Here is a 24292-nt window from a genome sequence, read left to right as displayed (position 1 = left end):
CTGATGGAATCTACAGAAAAGCTACTAAAAAATAATAAAGTTTAACAAGGTTGCAGATGAAAATCAATATACAAAACGTCAATTATATTTCTGTATACTAGCAACAAAAAATCGGAAATTAACTTTTAAAAGCCATTTACAATACCATCAAAAATATAAAATACTTATGGACTTATGGATAAATCTGACCAAAAATGTGAAAGATCTGTACACTGAAAACTAACAACATTGCTGAGAGAAATTAATGAAAAATTGACAAGACTATCAACCAACTTGACCTATTTGACATTTATAGAACACTCCACCCAACAATAGTAGAATATACACATTATCTTAAATAGTTAGACAGACCTTGTTTATGATTCAGATGACTTAATATTGTTAAGATATCAATTCTCCCCCCAATAGATCTATAGATTCAATGCAATTTCAATCAAAATCCCAGAAGCCTTTTTTGTAGAAATTGACAAGTTGATATTAAAATTCAAATGGAAACACAAAGTACCTAGAATAGCTGAAACAACTTTGAAAAAGAAAAACAAAGTGAAGGACTAACACTATCTGATTTAAAGATTTATTATCAAACTATGGTAAACAAGACAATGTGATGTTGGTATAAATATAGACATATAATTCAATGTAACAGAATAGAGAATCCAGAAATAAATCCACACAAATATAGACAGTTGTTTTTTGACAAAGACACAAATGCAATTTAGTAAAGAACTAACAGTCTTCTCAACAAAGCTGGAAAAATTGGATATCTATATGCAAATAAATAACAAATACATAATCCTACAATGTATACAAAAATTAACTCAAAATGAATCATATATCCAAATGCAATACCTAAAACTATAAAAGCTCTAAAAGAAAACATGGCAGAAAATTTTGTGACCTTGATTTGGCCAACGAATTCTTAGATACAGCACCAAAAACACAATCTGCAAAAGAACACTTTAATAAATCTGTTCATCAAAACTGAAAACTTCTACTTTTCAAAAAACTCCATTAAAAGAATGAAAAGATGGTTCAGTCTAGAAGAAATATTTCCAAAAACTATATCTGATGAACAATTTGTATCCCGAATATATAAAGAACACTCAATAAGACAACAAATAGCTTTATAATAAATAAATAAATGAGCAAAAGATTCAAACACTTCACCAAAGAAAACATACTAATGGCAGATTAGCTCATGAAAAGGTGCTCAACATCATTAGTCACTTAAACAGTGCCAATTAAAACCACAATAAGATAGTGATACTCATCCATTCAAATGACTGTAATTCAAAAGACTGACTATATAAAGTGTTGGCAAGGATGTGGATAAACTACACTCAGACATTGCTAGTGAGAACATAAAATGGACAACTACTTTGGAAAAATTTGGCAGTTTCTTAAAGTATTTATGGACATCTGGGTTGTTTCTGGTGTGGGGCTATTACAAACAAAGCAGTTCTGAACACTTGTGTACAACTACCAAATGATTCAGCCATTCCACTCCAGGAATTACCCAAGAGAAATGAAAGCACATGTTCATAGAAAGACTCATATGTAAATTTTCAGAGCATCCTTATTTGTAACTGTCAAGACCTGAAGACAATAAAAATGTGATAAATACGTGAAAAAATAAATAAATTGGGGTATATACAATAGAATGCTACTCAGCAATAAAAAGCAATGAATTAATGATGCACATGACAATGTGGATGAACATCAAAGTGATTATGCTGAGTGAAAGAGACCAGACATAAAAGAGAACATACTGTGTGATTCCATTTATATAAAGCTCCGGAAAACATGAACTAATCTAGAGTGACAGAAAGCAGATCAATGGTTGCCTAAGGAAAAGGGAGACAGGGAGGAGTGGAGGGGAGAAATTACAAAGCGGTGGGAGGGAACATTCGCTTGTGATGAATAAGTTTGTTATCATGATTGAGGCAGGGTTTCATGGTTGTATACACATGTCAATTCTTAGCAAACTGTACACTTAAATATGTGAAGCGCAGTTTATTTTCTGTCAATTTTACTTCAGTAAAGCTGGTTAAAAAAAATACGAAAAAATCCCTAGAACTTAAGGAGAGCTGCCAGAGGGGACATAGAGCTCTCTCTCTATACAAAAGAGAGCAGAGGGGAAAAAAAATCTGAGCTAACACTAAAATCTTGTACATGCCTTGCAATTTCAACAAGACTCTGTGATCATTAGTGGTGGACTCTCCAAATGCCTGGGAAGGAATTGGCTTTAGACACTCCCAAGAAATATTTATTTGGGGAAATGCTAATACTAAAAAAGTCACAATGTAATGTTCTACTAAATATTTCCTCTACAAAGTAAATGACTTATACAGGAAAAAAAAACAACAACCCAGTTTTGTTGAAATAGACGATTGTAATGGATCCCACACAAGGGACTGAAATATCATATGTGGGGCAGATAATCCTATTCATTTATTTGAGAATGTAAAGAGTTTTTTAATCTTAATTTCACATTTCTATAGGCATTATCTAGTTTGGCCACAACTCTCACGTTGTGTCTCTTTAGGTGGAATCAGATTTAAGTAACTTAAGTATCATGATCCTAATGGATCACAGTTTCAAAATGTTAACAAGCACTGGAGTAAACTCTAGTTTTCCCAAGCACAAATTCCGAACAAGTTAGCCTACAATGGGTCTAATGATAGAATTGCAAATTTATTCAATTTGAGAAGGATTTCAAAATTGTCAGCATACAGTTTAGAGAAGAAACCAGAAGAAAGGCAGCTTCATTTGGGAGAGAATGTTTCCCTGCTGGTCCTGTCTGTCTGTCTATGAGGAAGGAGTGACAATCCTGTGGGAAGTGCCACACCAGGCTCTTCTGGTTTTAGAACAGCATTTCTCTGGGTCCAACCACTCTCTATGAAGCCATGGAATTCTTTCACAAATATTCCTTCCCACAGCATGTTTTCTACCACATGGCATCTCCCCTGGTCTGCCCTATTTCATCTTGCTGACACTTGTTTCCAGACACTTTGCTTCCAGTTATCTACTGCATCTGAATCACATGTTAATCATGAAGGCCAGCCCTCGGGAAGGTTAACAGGGTAGTGAAGGCCACAGTTGGGGTTACCACTTTTCCGACTCAATGTCCTTCCCTCCTTGGTGGTGTCCCTGGACATTTCCTTTTAGACTCTGGTGCCCTCATGCTCTTTCCACTCTCCTTCCCTGTCTACACCAGCTTGTGAATAAACGTAGTCCTCATACCCAAGGGTCAATAACTAATAACAACTAAGTTCACTTTCCTCGTCAGGATCCTTTGCATTTCAGAATGGAAGCCTTAAGCCAAATGTGTAAATTAAGCAGTATAATTTCTTCCAATAGGGAACAGGTGGGGGTTTGAAAGAAAGCTGGCAGCAAGGCCTTTGCTACTGCCCCACAAAAACCAGGGGACACAAACCCAAATGCCTTCAGGGGCAAGAAGGATAAATGAGAGGAGAGTTGCAAGTCGATTTGGGAAAGCTCAGAGAGCACTTGCCCATCCAAAGGGGATAGTTTGTCTTCGGTCTTCTTTCTATTGCCACATAGGAATATCAGGCCCATGTTATCAATTGCCATAACATGTTTTTTAAGGAAGATGGAAGTCCCAAGTTTTGTTAAATTTTTTAAAATTTAAAACACTGTATGGACCAAATAAAACATGATTATACATCAGATCATCCAGCCTACTGGTTTGTCACCTCTGACATAGACTACTGGCCTACTTAATGAAAACAACAGTGAAGGTCCTAAAAGGACACAGAATAAAAGGCTTCTAAACTTGACAGGTCACATTTTTAATTTCAGTCTTTTTTCTTAATTTTAGTTTTTGACCCTGTATCAATTGCCAAGTCTATCATTCATATAGCTAGTTTGGATTTAAAATCAAGAGCCACTCATGTGCGTACATATTGACAACGGTAGTTTTGGTGAACAACTGTTTGCTGTGAAATGCCTCTGTTGATAATAATTAGAAATTTGGAGGAGAGGTCTGGTTGATGCTGTCTGTATCAGGGAGGCTAGTAAAATAGGCATTTCCTCCACACCATAGCAAAAGTTAGGAAATGTCTCTTATTCCCCTCCATGGCTCAATTAAAATTTTCCCTTTCTTGAGTTGATAAAATATGGTTGTCCTTAGAAAAAAATTAAAGCTCAAAAAAAATCCCTAATAAAGTGTAAATATTTACAATTATCTAATAAATGTATAGAAAAGCAAACTGAATCCCTTAAAGCAGCCAAATAAGTAGAACCTAAGGACTATTAGTCCCATCATGTTCTTGGGAAAAAAAGATGGGGGAGAGGGGTGAAGTAAGGAATTCCATGGTCGAATAAGCTTGAGACATGTCTTTACAGCAGGCATTCCCAGAGCCTTTAAAAGGCTAAAGTAAGTCTTCAAGAAACGGTATCCAGCATATGGCATGTCCCAAACTAATTGGATAATGCAACAGTAAATTCTGCAGGAGGAGTCTTCCACAGCTCACACTAGAGACATGCAGCTACAGATACATAATACCCAGGATCCAAGTTTCTGGAAACCTATACTCCTCCCTGAATCAATAAGTAGGTTTCAATTGTGTTGGCACATTTCCTTCTAAGTCCCTCAATTCCATGTTAAGAATGATACATTAACTTGATCATTGTCTTTAAGCTTAAACATCCATCAGGGTGGCTGCCATATCTTTAAACTTGACATAACTGCCTTTGTCACACTACACATCCCGCTGGTCAGGGAGGTCCACCTTGAGATAATGCTGCCCTCTGTGACCTATTAAAAATTCTGCTTTTCTATGTGGTGATTCTCTTGGAGCTCCAGCTGATTTCCCTCAAACCTTTTCTAGAAATATTTATCAAGAAAAAAAAAAAATAGGTCTGGACCTTGGTATATTACCACAACTGAAGGAAAGAGCAGTGTCAATGTAGCATGGATTCTATCAACACATCAGTCTCCCTCTCCCTTCAGCATCTCTGTGTGTGGCCCAGATGGTTACACTAGGTTTACCATTGGATTATCTGTGAAAGTATTGGCAGTTGCTGTCCTAAACTAAAAAAATGCAAGATCTGTCACAACCTGGTCATGTCAATGCTTTGTGGTTTGTCACTTAGATCAAAATGCGTTTTGTTATTATTTGAAAATTATTTTGCCCTAAAAAGATTTGAGCCATAGTACAATAAAAATTGCTTCACAGTTCTGAGCTTTTATATTAGCTGTTATCTATCCCTGCAAGGGGACTGCATAAATTATTAGTCCTGTAAAATTTCTACCTGTCCTACAAAGACTGCAGTTTCAGGAACTCATTTTCTAGAGATAAGGAAAGGATTTTTCATTGTGTCCCTCTGGCTCTGTCTCCATGGGACTCTAAAGTCAGGCTTTCTCAAGCAAAAAAAATAGGCATTTGATGATTTCCACCTGTGTAGATTGACACTATCTTGAATTTCCAGTGGTTTTTTTAAAATTAAATTTGTAGTTTCTAATCCTAAGTAGCAAGCAAGCATTAGCAATCACTAAAGCAACAAAGGTTTCCTACATTATTTATTAGATTTCCTATCTTCACTGCTATCAGAGACCAACAACCAAAACTGGAAAACAGAAGTTTAGGTTCCACTAGATGTATGAGAAAATTGGAATCTCTGCTGGTGCACTATGTGGACAAAGAGCCTCTGAATCAAGTCCGACTCCATAGCAACAGAGTACAGAGTCCCTATGGAAACACCAAAAAATCCACTGGCAGTGGCAGGAAGGGCATCCTGGGTAGGTATACTCAGGAACATACCATCTGATTGTTGTCAGTGCAGGGTCTCTTGACTAGCCTAACAGGATTGTTTCACTTTTATCTCTACTCAAAAGGGTCTGCTAAAAAGAGTCTGTAGACTAAGGTTTCTGGAAATATTTGACAAGATCACATACAACTTTATTATTAAACAAGCCTGTGCGAATCAAACAAATCCAGAACAGAATGTGCTGGCTGCCTTAAACTTCAAAGAGACGTGCTCCTCTTCTCCTTAAGCTCTCACCTTTCTCCCCTAAGTCCACCAGAAAAGCCTAGCTCTCCCTGAAACAGCCCTCTGCCAAGGACAGAATCTTCAGAGCACAAAATAAGGTGTCTTGCCCCACACCCCAACTCCTCTCTGCCTGAAAAATCTGGGAACAAAACTTTTCAGCAGGAAAAGACAAAAATGACTCAAAGACTAGATAAAGAATTAAATGTGGCCTTACATAACCGCCAGGTGTGGGAAGAACGTACCCTCAGTGCAGCTCTTATTGAAAGTCTTGTCCGGTTGGCCAATTTTGCCTCAGCCTGCCAATTCTTCTCCTAATCAGACCCTCCTGTGCCTGACACTGAGGCAAAATGTGGCCATTGAAAATCCTTTTCTATCCCTTATACAATGCTGTGACAATATGATCCTGAGTTAGCTTGTCAAATATTTCAGCCCACAAAGAGGAAGCTAATTATTCCTGGGGACAGTAGCAGGAACAGTAAATAAGACCTTCCAGTTAAATGGCAGAGACAGGTGTAATAGGAGCTTATGGCCAGGAACGTCCACTGATATCTCCATGATTCCAGAGGTCCAAAATGTCATGGGATGCCAGACACTCTAACACAAGGATGGCAAATGTGGGGCACTCCAGCCACACACTGCCACTTCAATGCCCATAGCCAAAATCACTAGTGGGTCACTCTGCTCTTTCTCTTTTAACCCAGACATGGCTTCAGAATCCTAAACACAATGTTCCAGGCAGCCATTTCCAAGAGGTGGCACTCTCTCTTCCCAAAATGAAGTTTCTTGTTAATTCCGTCTAATATGCAATATTCCAATACAAAAATAATAAATAGGGGAAAATGTATGGGTACATGGCAAACAGCCATATGGCCCCCCAAATGCTACCGGTGTGACTTGTCTCCTGGAAGGAAAAGAGTCCTGGGTAAGTGAGCTGTGGGTATTTCCAAGCTCTTGCCCCAAAATTTGGGTTTAAAATTCATTGCATTCAAACAAAAATAAAGTTCATCTGCAGAACTATTTATTATATAAACATCAACCACAGTACCAGCTCCTTATTTGCCTACAGCTAGTTCAGTTTTACATAAAGTTGGCCAAGTTAAAAATCAGCTGTGAATATTCATTCACTGCTCTGGTAATCAATTGTCACACTCCTCTCTGCTAAGAACAGGAAATCATATACAGTTCAGTGTGTGGGAGTTAAGGCTTCTTATTTACGGTTCCAAAGTTCTCTTAACGGGTGCCAAAGACAGGCAGGGAACATCCATGGGAACTGATCTTTCACCATAAGAGCTAGCCTACAAGGCAGTAGAGTGGGTGACCCAGTCCCAAACCTCTTCCCTCTGTCCTCCCTCCAAGCCACACTGTCTAAAAGCCCCCAGTAGAACTTTAACTTGGAGTTAGCATTTGAATTTCTTAATCAAACAAAACTGTGGTAACAGACTTAAGTCTATCCCAAAGGAAACAGTCATCAGAATGGTCCCTTCCTTTGTAGCAGCTTCCAGTAGGACAAGACATGGCATTCTGGGCAACGAGAACAGTAGCTGGACTGGAGAAGGGATCCCAGGCCATCTCCTTTGTCCATTCGGGATTCTGCTGCAGGCAACACTGCTCACAGTGATCTGCTTTCTCTGCCATCAGCCAAGGTGAAGCCAAAGCCATCCGAGTGAGAATGAGAATGTATGTCCAGCCTTGTGTCTGGATTAACCAATCCTTCCCACAGAGGGGTAGCTGCCAACCTCCCACTCTATTGCTCTCTTCTGCTGCCTTTCCAAGTCCCATGTAACTAAATCTATACGCAATCTCCAACTTGCTAAGACATAGAGTTCCGAAGATGTGTTTGGAAATCAGTTGCATGTACCTCCAAACATATTTTCCTGCAGTTACGATGTTGTAAAGAATGGTTAGGTCCCTGGGGCAGCTTCAAAAACTCATTTCCTCCAAAATGTTATTAAACAACTACAGTACCATGGACATCATGAGTCTCAACTCCTTTCCACGGGTCAGCGCATTCGCATTTCAGCTCAGGCTTCCCTCACTGAAATGGATCAGAGGTTATTCCTCCCTCCACAGTGCTCATGGTGGAAGGTGGTGGGAGAACCCAGAGGCTGCCCTGGCTCCACATCATCCCTGCAGCTGCAAACAGTTGAGATCCTGGGAAAAGAGGCCCTGTGGAACTTGGGGGTGAGAAGAGAATGAGCACCCGTGATGCCGATGAGGGTAAGGGGCTTGGGTGGGCCTGGGCCTCCTGCTGGTTTGACCCCTGGGACATTTGTTAGTCAGTTCTCAGTCTCAAATTGTCTCCTTTACTAGCCCCCAAATCAGCCTGTTTCTCCTTCCATTTCCACTGCCACCTGTTGTTTTTAATGTGTTTCTGGGGCTGTCTGATGAATAAAGCAGTCTCACTTCATCTCCCACCCTGCTCCTTTCCTTAAAGCCAAAAGGCAAATGGCTCACAAACAAAATTTTAAAGAGAACAGCATCACTAGTAATTAAGGAAATGCAAAATAAAGCAAGGTACCATTTTTTCATCAAACAGGTTGAAAGCAATAGTAACATCTATAGAGAAGGAAAAAAGGAAAGAAGCGAAGGAAGAGGAGAGAAGGAAGGAAAGGAGGAAGGGGAACAGTCAGGAGGGAATAGACATGAACTGGCAATCTTGGAACACAATACATTTAGGCCAATTGTGTTATGCATCTTTTCATTTTAGGAACATGATCAAAATTTAAATTAGAGAACTTTATGGAATCGTGGGCAGGTGGGGAAGTGGGGACAATGAGAAGATGGAACCTGTCTGGAGACTGCTGCTATTCTGGAGGAAATTAATACCCTGGAGAAAGAACCACACAGCTGCCACTCTAGTAACATCACACTATACATGGGATGAGCCCAAAGCTAAGGTGGAAGAGGGCAAACAAGATGACACGAGAGGTTGTGACTTCACTTCCAAACACAGCCATGAGGTTTGCAAAATACAATCGAATATCATTTTAATGTTTACAACAGATGTGCGGTCATAGAAGATAAGAATTATATGAAAAGATCACGATTGTCAGTTATCATGATAGTTAGGCAAAGGGAAAAAAAATTACCTATGTTACTGGCCAAAGACATGCAAAACTCAATCATTTGGGGTAGCCAACTGGGTTGAGGGTTCTAATCTAACTTGAAACTAGTACTGAAAAATAATACTTAAGTCTAAGGAATACAGGATATACCATCTAGAACAGATGATAGGCTCAGTGTGCTCCATCAGGGTAGTAATAAAGGACCATGTTCTCTGACATTTAAAAACCTCAGCAAACAACACAAAGAAATATTATGCAGTTTGTATTGGTTTTGTTTTCTTTTTTTGGTGGCTGGCTGCTGGGGGAAACAGGACCCTTGACTTTGGTGTTACAAGGCTGCACTGTAAACAACTGAGCTAACCGGCCAGCTCCCTATTACACAGTTTATAAAAAGAAGGAAATTGAGTCACATGCTACAATGTGGATGAACCTCAAGGACATCACACTAAGTAAAATAAGATAGTCACAAAAGGACAAATACTGAATGATTCCACTCATATGAGGTATCTAGAGTAGTCAAAATTATAGAAGGAGAAAGTAGAAAGGTGGTTGCCAAGGGCTGTGGGGAGGAGAGAAAGAGAATTAGTTTTAAATGAGTATAGAGTTTCAGTTTTGCAAATTAAAGTTCTAGAAATATGTAGCACAACAATTGACTAGACTTATCACTACCAAACTGTACACTTAAAAGTGGTTAAAATGGTAAATTTAATGTTACATGTTTTTTACCACAATAAGAATAAATAAATATCAAGAAAAAAGTCAGCAAATTGAAGAGACCACCAAAATTATATTAAAAAATAAAACAAAAAATATGAGATGACATAATTATTCACTTAGAGGGTAACTATCTTTCAACCTTGTGAAGATTTTGAATTAAGTATAGAAATGTGTAAGAGAATCAAAATCTGTAGCATTCATAATTTTTTAAGAAGATACTTATGATATTCAAGAGAATGTGGTTTGTAGAATAAATGGTCAGCCTTCTAATTTTATTTTTAAATGTGTAGTGAAATAATTGATGAAAAATGCTATTTAAAATTGAAATCTTACAAATACTATAACATTTAAGAGAACTTAAGAGTTCACCTTATTTGTAAGTCGAATTTGTTAGATTTATAAATATTACTTAGGTATATGGGAAGGTTTGTCAGCCTGGAAGCTGAATTACTTAAAATAAAAATAAAATTTATTAAGTGTACAAATTCCATTGTAAAAACTTGGAGGTGTTTAAGTTTATAAAACATTAGTCAAAGCCTTTTAATGTGTTTGTTAAAACTTGTTAGACTGATGAATGAGACACCTGTAAGCTAAATTTTGCTTAAGAAACAACTATGTTTTTGGATTTATGACTATACTAAATCAAATATTGATTATTAAAATGAAAGTAAACCTCTGGGCTTTTCTGGGTTGTGCACACATGTGTGTGCACACGCACACGTACCCATCCCCCACCACACACAGAGGCACCATAAACTTCACATTTAACAAACACTAAATAGCAATTAGCATATCGGGGGGGTCTGGCTTGGTGTATCAAAAATTTATTGCCTTTGTAGTTTGAGATAAAAAATTTTTAAAAATTTTAATATAAAAAATAATTCCACATTTACACTTGACTGCATTTCAATTTTGAAAATAGCTACATGTATTACAAATCTAAAATCAGAAAAAGGTGGGCTCTTTTACTTCAGTGACACTCACTTCATCTGATTAAAAAAGAGATTGTGAAAGCAGAACCAAGAATCATGTGTCCTTTCTTCCTTCTCTATCCACAAGTGCCAGCTGTCGAGCGTGCAGAAGAGTTACTGGGAGGCATTCCCAAGAACAAGAAAGTAAGAGAAGCTTAATCATCTCTGGGGGTTAAGAAATGAAATCAAGACATCAGAGTGGAGAGATGCAAGATACCCTTAAAGAGACCAAGCTCCCAGGCTAGTGAGACCAGACAGTAAGCTGATTAAATATATTAACATATCTAAAGGAAAAATGTTTCAGTCTCCAGGGGAAGTTGGTCAGCCAAAAAGGCCTAGAAAAGGAGAATTTTATAGGCAAACGCTAGAGGTGTCCATCTAAGCAGTCCAGGGGATACCTTGCAAGCTGTCTAGTGGGAGATAAAAGTTATTTTTAGCAATGTAATTTTAGGCATGACAGTGCTAGTGGAATTGCCTACCTTTCTAAGAAGGCTACACTATTGAATAACATGAAAGAGGTGTTGGGCTTCAGAAGGCTGAAACCCTCTCTCTAACTGACCTTGCTTGGATCCACACGCTCTGCACCAGCTTGCCAGTAAAATCTAGCTTCCCACATGCCAGGCCTTCAAGGAGAGAAGGTATGGCCAGAAGACAAAGAACCCCTCTCCAAGCTCTGTGTAACTTAATGAAATAGCATCCTGGCTTTATATATAAGTCCTATGATCTGGGTGAATAGAAATATGTCCTGGGAGATAAAAGTACTCTCTGGTTGTGTTGAAAATTGAGCTTGTGAGGTTAAACCCTGGTAAGGGCACCAAGACAATCTCATCTGAGGCCCCTGGGAAGTGGCTGGCCAGGCCTCCCCACCCTCCACCTTGTGTGTACTCAGTGCTGCTTTCTTTTGAAAATTTCCCATCAGCCCAGGCCACTGAGATCAGTTCATGATTATTCTCTAAGATGTTTGATTATAAACATGTAATTTTTCTTATTCAGCCTCATTATTAATCAAAGAGATGCAAATTAAGAAAAAAATTAGCAAAGGGAAAATTCGCTCAGAGTGTAAGCAAAAAGGATTCTCATTTACTGCTGGTGGGTAAGGGTATGAACAATTATCTAACCACAATGATGTCTTTTAGAGTAGTTCACAATAGGTAAAACTTGGAAATCATATGAACAGTTGAGATTAAATAAATACCTATAATGCAATAATATACTAACATTTGCAATATTCACAGAAATACTTTTACTGACCAGGAAAGACATTCACAACATATTTTTATTTTCTTCTTTGTGTTTAGTTACATATTTTAATTTTTTTCTATGACATTTATTATCATACTCATATATAGCCCTGGTTCTGAATCAAAGTTGAAGAGCTGCTCCTGTCAGCATAAAGAATAGAATCCAGGCGTGGGAAGAAGATGAAACATGTTCTGATCCAAGTCCTCCCTCTATTAGACAGCAAAGGAGCCTCAAAGAATAATAACATGCTGAGGCCACCCAGCTGCATGACAGCAGGGCCAGAGCTATCACCCGTCTCTGCAGATTCCTAAACTCAGATCTGTTCAGTCATTCCTCGTGCCTCCAAATTACAGCCGAACCTTGTCTCCATACTACTCAACATCAGTGCCTCCACTCAGAAAGCAGAGGTGCACCTCTAGCTGTGTGTTGAGCCAAAATGCTTGAATAGAATAGCTTCTAATGATCTCTCTTCTAAGTGACCTACACACAATAGTAACAAACCTCAATTGCAAACTGCATCCCACATGATATTCTAGGATTTTCTGAAGTGTATCATAAAATACCAAACTTCTCTCAAAATATTTCAGCACGAATTGGTGAGACGGGAGGGAACAGAAGAGGGAAATAACAATGAAAAAGTTCTACCTTCTGACCCAAACTTGTCATTTCTTAGTGTGAAAACTTCCCTACATTCGATCAGCCTCATTGTTTTATGCACCAGAAAAGAACATACTGGCCTCTCAGAAGTTGACTCAGGTCAGCTGCGGGAAAGTTACGTCTCTGTTCTCTTCTGTGACCTTAGTCCAATGACTCCTGACCACTTTCCAGTGAGACATTTATTGAAGAATTGCAATTAACTCTGCCACATCCGGCCTTGAATCATCTTTCTGTAACAGCTGTTTTCCTCTCAAGCAACATTCATTTGGAGACTTTTGATAGGACAGGGGAACAGAGTTAATGCTTCCCTCATTACACAGGGCAAGAAAGTAGCCAAGAGTGAAAGGGAATGTTCGAAGATATCCCATCTCTCCAGGCCTCCATCTCAGCTGCCATTAACAGAAGCAAACCAGCCGTGGGAAAACATGAACTTCAAAGGGATAAAGTCTTACTTACGAACACACATTTCCCCGCTTTCAAAAAATCCAGGACAACACTGGGATTTGCGCCTATACATGGTTTTTTCCCCATGTCGATAGGCTGTCCGATAACTGATTCTATATAAAGGGAAAAATCACGTGGTTAGTTCTTTTGACCTACAATTTGATGAGAAATAATTTCTATTTTAATAAAAAAGTGCAATTAAATATAATAAAGGTATAAAAAGCAAAGTACTTCAAAATAAGAAGAAACATGAAATATATGTCTTGATCAATATTATGCTAACTTATCAATTTGCTGAGAATATGTTAAGACTCCCTATTTATACCAGCCTATACTTTATTTTGAGAGATCAGACATTTTATGATTTCCCTACTTTTACTTATCTTGAGATGTATTAAAAAGTATTGGTTAATTTTATATATGATACCCATCAAGGTATCATTCATTTACATATGTTTTAAAGGAAGAATTCACAGAATTCCTTTAAAAATCTATCTCGGGCAGTCTCATCCCACTATAAAATAGAAGGCTAATAGACAAAAGACGTTTCCATTTAACTCAAGCATCATTCATTTACATTTTACTGGGGAAGGCAGATCTGATAGAATTTATTTAAGACACACATTAAACAAATAAGTAGATCATATCACAGCAGATAATGATTATATATTGTGAAGAAAAAACTTGACTCAGTGAACAGAATGTGACAGGAAGAGAATTCTAGTTTAGATAGAATGGTCAAGGACAGGTTGTGTGAAGAAATGACATTGATTATAATATCATTTAGTGCAGTATGTCCCTCTCAACCTGCTCAGCAGGTGTCTCGCTCAACCCATAGGTCGTATAGCTATAAATACTTTACTAATACTTTACTAAAACTAGGGTACTAGGGTTCTCTTCTATATTAACATTAATACTTAATATTTTGGTTTTGTTTCTGTGTTCACATTTATAGGAAAAAATATGGCTTGTTTTACTTAAGGGTCAAATTTGTTAGCCTGAATTGAGTCAGATGTTCAATTAGAAACATACGTTGATATGAGTTTCCTGATATCAGCTGATGTCCATATTTAAGAGAGTCTCCCCCAGTTAATGCACGACAGAGAAGCTAGCTAAATTCTTGCTAACCAAATGATGATAACCAAAAGACATTTTCTCCGTAGTTAAGACTGTAAGCTCCTTCAGGGTATAGGTTACTTCTCTGCTTTTCTATATCCCCTGTGATCTGGAAAAGGGCTAGGACAGTAGCAAGCCCTCAGTAACTATCCACTGAATAAAGAGATGCACTTTCTTGATAATTAATATCTCTGATGGTATCAGACTCCATTCCCAGTTAGGCAATCTAATAAATATATCTGAGCTTCTATTACCTGTGCCGTGTACATTTAAACCAGTTCAGAATGTCAGTGCAGCTAGTGTAGTAAATTTGATCAAAGGGATGTGGGTATGACTCTTGCACAGTCACTGAGTAGCTGAAAAGAAAAAGGAAAAACAGGAATCAGTATTTCTCTTCTTTACATGAATGATATGCTATGTACTAAGAAACAACTGTACTAAGAAACAACTATGTACTAAGAAGGCTAAATTATCTTCATTTGAAACTCCATACTGACTTTTAACAGAGAATCTCCATCTTGTTACAGGTTTCTATTTGAACTGGAACCCAAAAGGACCAACATTAACAATATTATTTCCAAGTGCCATAAATTTCAAAGGAAATTCTCTTTTACCATTCACTATAAACCCCAATATTCCCAAGTTTTAAAACATATCACTCTATATTTTTCTGTATTTAATTACCTCTCCTCTCCTTGTATCAGGGCTCCAGGGATAACAAAGACCTTTCACAGAAAGTTTTCACTTTAAGCCGGCATGCAAATAATAAGGTTAACCAACAAAGAGACAATTCAAATATTGATAATGCAGTACATTTGCTACTGATTCTGAAAAGTTGGAAAAAAAATATTTCTCTGGTCAGAACTTGGAATAATTTGCTTTTATGTGCCTGTCTTACTTCTCAGGCAGTGGAAGAATGTACAGTAGTTCCCTTTAGCTGCAGTCCTAAAATAGGTGAGTCCAGCACAATTGTGCGAGAGAGAGAAAGAGACCACATTCACATAACTTTTATAAGAGTATATTGTTATAATTATTTTATTAATAGTTATTATTGTTAATCTCTTCCTGTGCCTAATTTGTAAACTAACTTTATCATAGATATGCATGTATAGGAAATATTATAGTATATATAGGGTTCGGTACTATCCATGGTTTCAGGCATCTACTGGGGGTCTTGAAATATATCTCCTGTAGATAAGAGGAACTACTGCATACAAGTCTAAATAAAAACCACAAAGAAGTCTTTAAACCAAATTCTAAACATATGGCTGAGATAACTGTCCTGAAATAGTCATACCAACAGCTTGTTGCTACCTAAACAGTCTGTTTTCCAATACATTTTCACTAAAAGCTTCCTGTTAGAGTAAAAACATGCCATCTTATGGCCCTAAGAATGTGGGTAGAAAATATCCATTTAATATAAGGAACATTTAATGTTCAATTCCATACCTCATAATCTTAAATAATCTATTACTTGCTCAAGAGTTAAGTGTCTGCCTACAAGAATATCTGGAGAATGTTCTTTTCCAAACAATATATTCTATTTGCTTTAAATCTCTTAAAGATTTCCACTAAAATCTTCAATTCACACTTACAAACAAAATGGACCATAGTTACTCACTTGCTGCAAATCAATAGCCTGAGTTCATTAGTAGTAACTATCACCTAGAGAAGATACAAGAGAAATGAGATCGAAATTTTGACATGAAGAATTCAGGTCAGACAAGGGCAGAGGTTTCTGATTTTAAAAGCTATGTAGTACTAGCCTTACAAACAATGAATTCTTTTTCTGCAGCTGGTTTCTGGTAGTCCTTTTGTAGAGAGGCTTCAATAGAATATCCATGAAATAATCATAGTATTCACTTTTTTGTGTATTTCATTCTTTGGAATATTGCAATTTGATTTCTGGGTAAACTTAGGGATCTTCCACAGATGTTAGGCAGATAAAACAGACCCTATTGAAAAGATCACTGGGTTAGAAGAAGGCAGGATTATAATTCTGATCTGACACTGAGAAACTGGGTGACCTTCAGCAGGTAACCTCAACTTCCCTGAGTCTTGATTATCACATCTTAAAATAAGGGGGTCAGAGATGGTGTTGGAGATCCCTTCCCATTTGGCATACTGATTTCTAACACACAGTTTAGACAGCTGTTTCTATCCCAACAGATGATACCTGCTGCTATCTGCAGAAACAGATTCAGATGAGGGTAGAGTGAGAAACTGCATACCTGCTGTGATATAACTCCTTTTGGGTAAAGCAAGAGACTTCTGGTAAAATATTAATGTTCTTGGAATGACATATCCATTAAACTATTACTATTTTCTTCAGACCCCTAGCAGTGGCCTGAGGTTCAAGTTAATGCAAATTCTAAGGCTTCTTTACCAATATTTTCTTCTTCTTATCTAGCTGCTGGCAAATAACTGAATCTTGAGGCCTGCAGCATTATATCTCTGTTCTATTGCTAGTGGAAAGCAAAGAGAATGAGGGTCCTATGTGTATGGAACAGCTATACAGGTACAGTCCTAACAGCACTTAGGAGCAAAACAGAACAACTTCCCACATGTGCCATAGGAAAGAAAAAGAAGCCACTCTAAAGTAATGCCAGTTGGGTGAAAAAACTCATTCTATCAGGCTCTACAGTACTAATTTAGCTGAACTAAAGTAGTTTGTTGGAACTAAACCTGAAACTGAGTTCCGAGAAAATTTCAAAGTCCATGCTGTGGTGTTCAGGTCTGAATGCCTTAGCAAAAGTGATCATGGCCAATGGATCCCAACCAATTCTCTTTAATGTGAGTCGGGGTACTGATCCCACAAGCAAACATGAAAAGTGTTTCCATTAATTTCTTGCAACCTGCAAGATTCCTTAAATAAGGAGAAATGTTAAAGTACATGAATTTCCTCTTCCTGCCCCTTGCTGCTCACCAATAGCATACATCTGCAGGATGCCTCACTGGTTTTAGGATATTAAAAAGCTCCTATCTATAAAAGGATAATCAAAATATTTAGGATTCTAATTCAACAAACACTAGACAACTTCCATACACTTCCTGCCCTCAAAGAGTTTTCAATCTAATGCAAGAGGCAATACATGAATGTTAAGCATCACATGATACGGCTTTCATGGAGAAATGTATACAGTTTGGGAAAAATACGAGTACAAAATTCACTATGTTTTAGTATCTCTGCTCAGTCTTGACTCTTTGCATTAAAATTATTTTGTCACTCAAACCCAATTCAGAACTAACTGAATATAAATTACTTTCCACATTCATCAGAAACTGAGGCTTCCACTTAAGTTTGCAGAAGGATGCTAAGCCTTTCAACCCAAATTTCTTTTATATTGTGTTGTTTTTATACATTCTTTTTCTTTTCTATACAGTTTCTCTCTCCTTTTTTGTTCTTTCATTTTTAAAAGTATTATACACACACTACAAAATTTGGAAAACAATTTTTTTAAGGAGAGAAAACTTCATAACTCTTATGAAACCACAAATAGCATTTTGCCGTGCTTCTTTACAGTCTCTAGGGGTTTTCAGTTTTTAGTTTGAGGGTTTTTTAAAATGTTTATATTATTACAATCATGCCATGCACATACTTTTGAAACCTACTTTTTTAACTTAAAGGTATATCATAAGCATTTTTTCATGTTAGTGAATAGTCTTCAAATTCTGACTGCCAAATACTCTGTAAGTAACTACACCTAATTTGCTCAATGTCCGCCTATCATTAGACAATTAAGTTGTCACTTTTTGAGGGGCCCACTTTCTAGAAGCTGTGTGTTTGCATCACAAAGGGAAATGTCTTCAAGAAAGGGCCTGCCTCCTCAGTTCGGTATCACTGCTGCTTTGGCCAGTACCTGGGCTGCTGTTTGAACTTAATTAGCTCCTTTGCTAACAGTCCACACCTCCACATTCATCAGCAGCTGCTCTTGGAGTCACAGAGCAGGAAGACACCTTCTCAATTGTCCAAACCAATCCTGTTTTCATCACAAATAAGCAATACTGGTGAGTCAGTCTAGAGTCAGCACTAACACCAGGACCCTCAGACATCGTCCCACTCCTCTGTCCCCTCCCAAGTGTCACTATAGAACATTCAGAGCTTCAAAAGCAGACACTAAACAGCAAACTGTGGTGTAAAAAGAATCTGGTCCCAATTCTGCACTATTTTCAGCACTGAGATGAAAAACTCCTATTTCTTGCTTGTTTGTTTAATCTTCTCAAACACACTGGAAACATATCATCACTCTGATTTTAACCTATTAAGTATTATCTGGGGAGAAACCACAGCAAGATTTAATTTACAGGGGGTCAAAGAACAGGGGGCAGAAAAAAGCCATCATCACTTGGACACATTCCAAAGTGGTTAATTACATTTACCTGCCTAAATTATCTTGTTAATTTAATCATATATGGTAATAATCATCATTTCTTATCTCTGCTCACTTCAGGACTGCTGATTCAATTACTACCACTTCTACGTTAGTAATCGAGAGTTTGGGCAAAAACAGGCTTCTCTTCAGCAGTGCTTTCTTTAGAAGAAACCCCACAACATGGAAGAGCTGAAATTCACAGTACAGAGAAAAGGGATGGGGAGAAGGAAGAGAAGATTCACAGAACTATTCATTTGCAAAAGGACACTATGTAGAATTCCTTTAATGACAAACTCCCCTTGTGTATTTTTAATGATTTAATTTTCTTTCATTTCATTTTCTGCACAATTTTTTAGAATCACAATTACGGCATTATATATAGCAAGGCACATCTTGATTTGAAATAAATATTCAGATATCAATGGGAACAAAGATAGAAGGCAATGATAGAAGTACTTTTATTCAGTGTTTCTCAAACTTGAATGTGCAGAGAAATCCCCCAGAGATCTTATTAACATGCAGATTCCGGGTCAGTAGGTCTGGGGTAGGGCCTGGGAGTCTGCATTCTAACACACTCACTCCACAGCTCCACAGACCACCCTCTGAACATCAAGGCTCCAGGCCTTGCCATGGCTCTGAACCACTGCATACAGGTGTTCTTTAGTATAAGGAGAGCCTAAAATGAGCCCTCCTCAGCCCTGCTACTGAAATCATGTCTTTGGAGCTAATCTTCCTCTCTCCGTTTCAATTCAAGCCCATTTCAGTTTTTGAAAATACAAGAGAAACTGTCACTTGCACCTTTATTTGGTCATGTTAATTTATCTTGCTACACCTTTCCCTGTTCTTGCAAAACAATTCTTTCTTTGATCTTCTCTCTAGGAATCATTATCAAGGCTTATAACAGAAAATTTACCAATAAGAAGACTGTAGCTGTCAATCCTTCTTTCCAGCAGTACACAGAAAAAAAAAATACAGTCAAGAAAAAATTCTCCATCATTTCCCTATTTGTCCACACTCAATTTCCCTCCCCATCAGTGAGTGTTTTAGCTGTTGTGCAACTGCGGGCTTATATAAGGTTGAGATGAATGTGCCTTCATCTGTCTTTCTCACTCTCCATGCCCCATCCCCACCTGATATCCATATTTGGTTATTTCATTTCCTATCAGAAGGTGGGCTCACTCGTTCAACAATTATTTGTTGTGCACATGCCACATGGAAGGCGATGTTCTAGACGGTGGGTATTGGTGGTGAACAAAAGGATGCGGTTATATCCTGGCAGCTTTGGTCAAATGTCGAGCAAGGAATCAGGACAGAATGTGTGTTTACGAGTGGGTACGGGATGATCTGAAGCCTTGGATTTTCTCTCTTATAGTCTTTCAGAGAGTTCATCTGTTCAGATCTCATCATGCTGGGTACTTGCAAATCTATATTCCCAAATGCTTCCAGGCCCATATTCTAAACTGATTTTCTGAACACATCCTGGCAAAACCACACTAACCCATTCCCTCTCAAATCAACTCTCTTTCTTTTGTACTTCCATAAGTGCAAGGACACCTCTATTCTTTCACACAGCAGGTTACAAATCCTGGCCTTTTCTGCCTCTTTCACATCTTACAGTCAATGTATTATCAAGATCTGTTGATTCTTATTTCACAGCACCTCACAAATTTGACTTTTCCTCCCTCCCCAAAGCTATCATCTTCCAAGTTCAACCACAATTGGTCTCTCCCTTTTCTAAATCTGAAATAATAAAAGTGAATCAGTGCCTTCCATGCAGTCACTGATTCACTTTTATTATTTCAGTAAATATTGATTATGTACTTTCTTGGTAAAGTATTTTATGGGAGGTGCTGTAAAGATTATAAATACAATTAACAAGAGGTCTCTTCCCTTAAATTCTGTATAATACACTTAATACCACATATGTAAAGAACTTTATTACATACACATATTTTCTCTACAGTTTAGTTTCATGATGACTTATAACTACATTGATTGATCAGGTAATTCTGTTTTCATAACCCTGACTATAATACTATAAATAGAGGTGGGACAAGCCCTCACCAAAAAATAATGCTGTGAGTGAGGAACTAGCATGCCCCTACAATAATATCACCTCTGTTCTTGAGAGTCTCTGGATTTTGTGCATCCTAACAGTAGGTGACAAATGTCATTAGAATGTGTACTCTGTGGTTTGCTGTCATGGTGCTGAGGGAGATAGGAAAAATAGGCCAAGAGTTTGACATAATTTTACTCACAGCTATTAAAAATATGTATTACTCTCCAGTGTTTAACACCTTCTATTGGTTTGAAACACTTGCACTTACAGCGTTATTTTTGAATGAAGATAGTTTCTTAGGAAGGCAAGTCGCATATTAGAGCAATATCACTAGCTGGGTTTGTGCTATTTTTGTGTTCCAGTAGGGACTGTAAGATCCCTGAGGACGACCCATTGTTTTGTACCTCCTCTGTTTTTCCCACAGCAAATTGCCCTGATCTGGGCACCACGTCATCTGCCTTCACATACCCTGCCCAACCTTACCCTCCTCCAGCACTGTACTGACTCTGGTCTGGTTGTGCACAGATCTCAGTGGTCCGCGTGGCTCTGGTTTCAAGTAACTTTCATTCCTAGAATCCCTTCCAACCACTGCTCTCCACTCATCTTATTAGTTCTTCAAGAACATCTCAGGGGATACTACTTCCATGCATCTTTGCTAGTTCCTCCAAAAATCAGGGCTCCGTTTTCAAGCTACCCATAGCAAAATTTTTGTATCCCATATATTTCAATAATTTAGTACATTATTCCATCCTGCCTTCCACTGCTCACTCACTGGTTCTCACCCTAAAGACCAGCTCTCCCAAATCACTGCAAATAGATGCACAGCAGGGATAAGAACCTTAGAGAGAGTATTTTAGTTGAACTATTAATGTTTTCCCTGAATCTTATAATTGCACCTGCATTAAAATCAGATACGCCAAGGTTTTTTTCCACATAATATATATTTTATACAACCAAGGTGAGTAATATTACCCAATTTATTAGATATAACTAATGATTTTTACATGAAAGTAATTTCACAATCTCTTCCCAAATGCCAGTTTTTTACATCATAGTATATAAAGGAAATTGTCAGCTATTATTTCTAAAGCTGCTTCCAGTATTATTACCTTTCCCAGTGGCTACACACATTAGGATCTTCAAGATTCAGAGGTGATGCTCTCCCAATCCAGTGGCATAACAATAAACAGATAAAGCCCAGGCATGAGTTCAAAGAAATAACCATTTTTTCCTGAAGAATAACCTATAAGAAAAAAATGCAAATAAGAGATGCATTAAAATGACCCAAACAGAATTCCTTTCTGTACAGCAACCACTTGGTACTGTTGTCACTAGGGCTGAAACATGCATAACAAGCCATGTATTGAAAGAGCCAGGTCACCAGATTTCATGGTCCAGGAGAGAGAGGTCCTTAGGTTGTGCAGGGTGCCTACTGTTCTGTAAATTATTAAAATGTTCAAATCATCATTAATTGCCACTGTAATCAAAGCTCTTCTCATCCACGTCAGCTGACATTAAAGGGATCCACCAGAACAACTCAGCTCAGAGTAATACAGGCTTCCACATCTTTCACCAGGCATATTTTCCTTCTGGAAGAAGAGGGCTCACCGAGGAATCTGGCCTCATTTCTGCTAAAGAATAAATGATGAAACAGAAGCACGATTGACTCAAGAGAGAGGCACCTCAGACGCAAACAGATTCATTCAGTAATTCATCCCACATGCACTGGTTGCCTACTCGATCCTAGGCACCATGCAAAAACTGCATATGACATCCAGAACTAGTCCCCATCTCTGCCCATTAACGTGCTTATAATTTAGTGATTGTGACACAAATTTCTTAAATGTACTGCTTTAGTTTTTTTCATCAGCTGAATAGAAACGACACCAACTATCTTATGGTGGTTTCTAAAAAATAGATTTAAAAAATAGATATATAGAAAAAAGTATAAAGTTGTTTGGAGGCCAGTGTTAGAAAAAATGAAACTGAAGACCATAAAGCAACATATCTGGAAGCTTGGAAAACAGGTAGGCTGGCAAAGGAGATAGAAGAAGAAGAGGATGAATGTTCCAGACAGAGAGATCCAGGGGTGAGAGAGGGCCAGGTTCATTTAGGGAGCTCAAATTAATTCATAGTAAGAGAAAGGGGACAGCTGGAGAAAGAGATAGGGAGTATACCACAATGTCACTGTAAAGTATCAGAACACCATCCAAGGATAACAGGGAGCTATTGAAGGTACAGAGTGATATTAGAAAGATGACTCTGGCTGCAAGGCGGAGACAAGTACAGGGAGGCCAGGTGAGACATGACTGTGGGTGAACTAAAGAAGGAGTGTTGGGGTTGCAGGGAGTGGAGTGACTCTGGGAGGTTTTTAGGAGGTAGACCTGATAGGACTTGGTAACTGAATGTGGGAGTGAGGGAGAGGAAGGACTTCTGGTTTAGCCCCTCGTGGGGATGGTTAGTCAGCCCTTCATTGCGATGGGAAGCAAAGAAGCACTCCTCCTCTGGGGGGCAGAAGCTTTGAGTTCAGTTTTAGTTATGTCAGGTTTGAGGCTCCTATGAAATATTCCAGTCAGGCTGTCTGCAGGCATTTATTGAACACCTACTATGTGCCAGGCACTGCATCAGGCATGGATGGGTAATGGTTATAATGGCATGCACCCAGGAATCACACACATTTCTTCACCTTCTGGAACTCAGCACTTAGTTAGAAGGAAAAGTTTGTCACACTATGTCATCTAATTATTATAAAAGTGGACATGAAACTAGAAACAGCTGATCTATTTACTAATTAAAAAGAAAATAAATATACACCTGCCTATTAGCAACTAGTGAAACTATTAACAATGGGCCAGATTATTTGCCCCAAAGCAGTTATGTTCTGGGTGAGAGCTGGCATTTTGAGAACTTATACTAATTTTCACACCATGAACTTACTAATTTGGTTGGGAACCAAATGCACTTAATAATAACCTTGTGGTTAGGAAAGATAAGTTTAATCTTAAAACAAACAAAAATTAACAACAACAGCAAAAAACTAACTTTAATGAATAGTTTACCTTTCAAATTGAAGAAGACAGATCAAACAAGGAAATATTAAATTCTTCAAGGTCAAGATTGTTTAGAAGAACAGGTATTTTAAGTATCTATCTTTGACTCCACAAAGGCTAACACAAAAGAAAATATTTGATTTGAAATAAGGAAAAAATATCATGAATTTGTAGAATAGTTAAAAGATAGTGTAAGCATGAGGAGGGGTTGTGAAATCTTTAAAAAGTGTATTTCAATAGTCACTAAATAATTATAATATATAAATAGATAAAATAGGACTCATGGATTAATTTAAATTATTGATATTTCTCACAAGTTAGCCATCATGAAGTTATAAAATCTGAAGCTTAACACTGTATAAAAAGCTATTCCATTTAATAGGAATGAATAAAAAATAACGATGATGATGATAATAATAAACAATAATAGCTAACATTTCCTGACCGAGTACTGTTCGCCAAAGTTATTGAACTCTTTATATGAATTATCTCTTTCACCCTCTCAGCATCTTATTCAAGAAGTAAGGAGTTTTATTGTCCCTATTTCACAGTTGAAGACATGTAGTATACAGGTAGTGTTTTC

The 24292-nt window shown here is 37.8% G+C and overlaps 1 protein-coding gene across 1 annotated transcript in view; it reads right to left on the bottom strand.

Annotated features, from left to right (window-relative positions):
• MEGF10 (multiple EGF like domains 10) overlaps positions 1 to 21899 on the bottom strand; it is a 106237-nt gene extending 84338 nt beyond the window's left edge. The window contains exons 1-3 of the mRNA XM_063088199.1: positions 21769 to 21899; positions 14482 to 14583; positions 13124 to 13224 (exon numbers count right to left, since the gene is read on the bottom strand). Coding sequence (XP_062944269.1) covers positions 13124 to 13224; positions 14482 to 14583; positions 21769 to 21884 — 319 coding nt within the window. The 5' untranslated portion in view covers positions 21885 to 21899. The remainder of the gene's footprint in view (positions 1 to 13123; positions 13225 to 14481; positions 14584 to 21768) is intronic.
• Positions 21900 to 24292: the final 2393 nt, after the last annotated feature.

This window comes from Cynocephalus volans, chromosome 2 (assembly GCF_027409185.1).
Source record: "Cynocephalus volans isolate mCynVol1 chromosome 2, mCynVol1.pri, whole genome shotgun sequence".
Taxonomy (NCBI): domain Eukaryota; kingdom Metazoa; phylum Chordata; class Mammalia; order Dermoptera; family Cynocephalidae; genus Cynocephalus; species Cynocephalus volans.
Note: the sequence above shows the minus strand (reverse complement) of the source record. Positions and strands in the feature narration are given on the sequence as shown.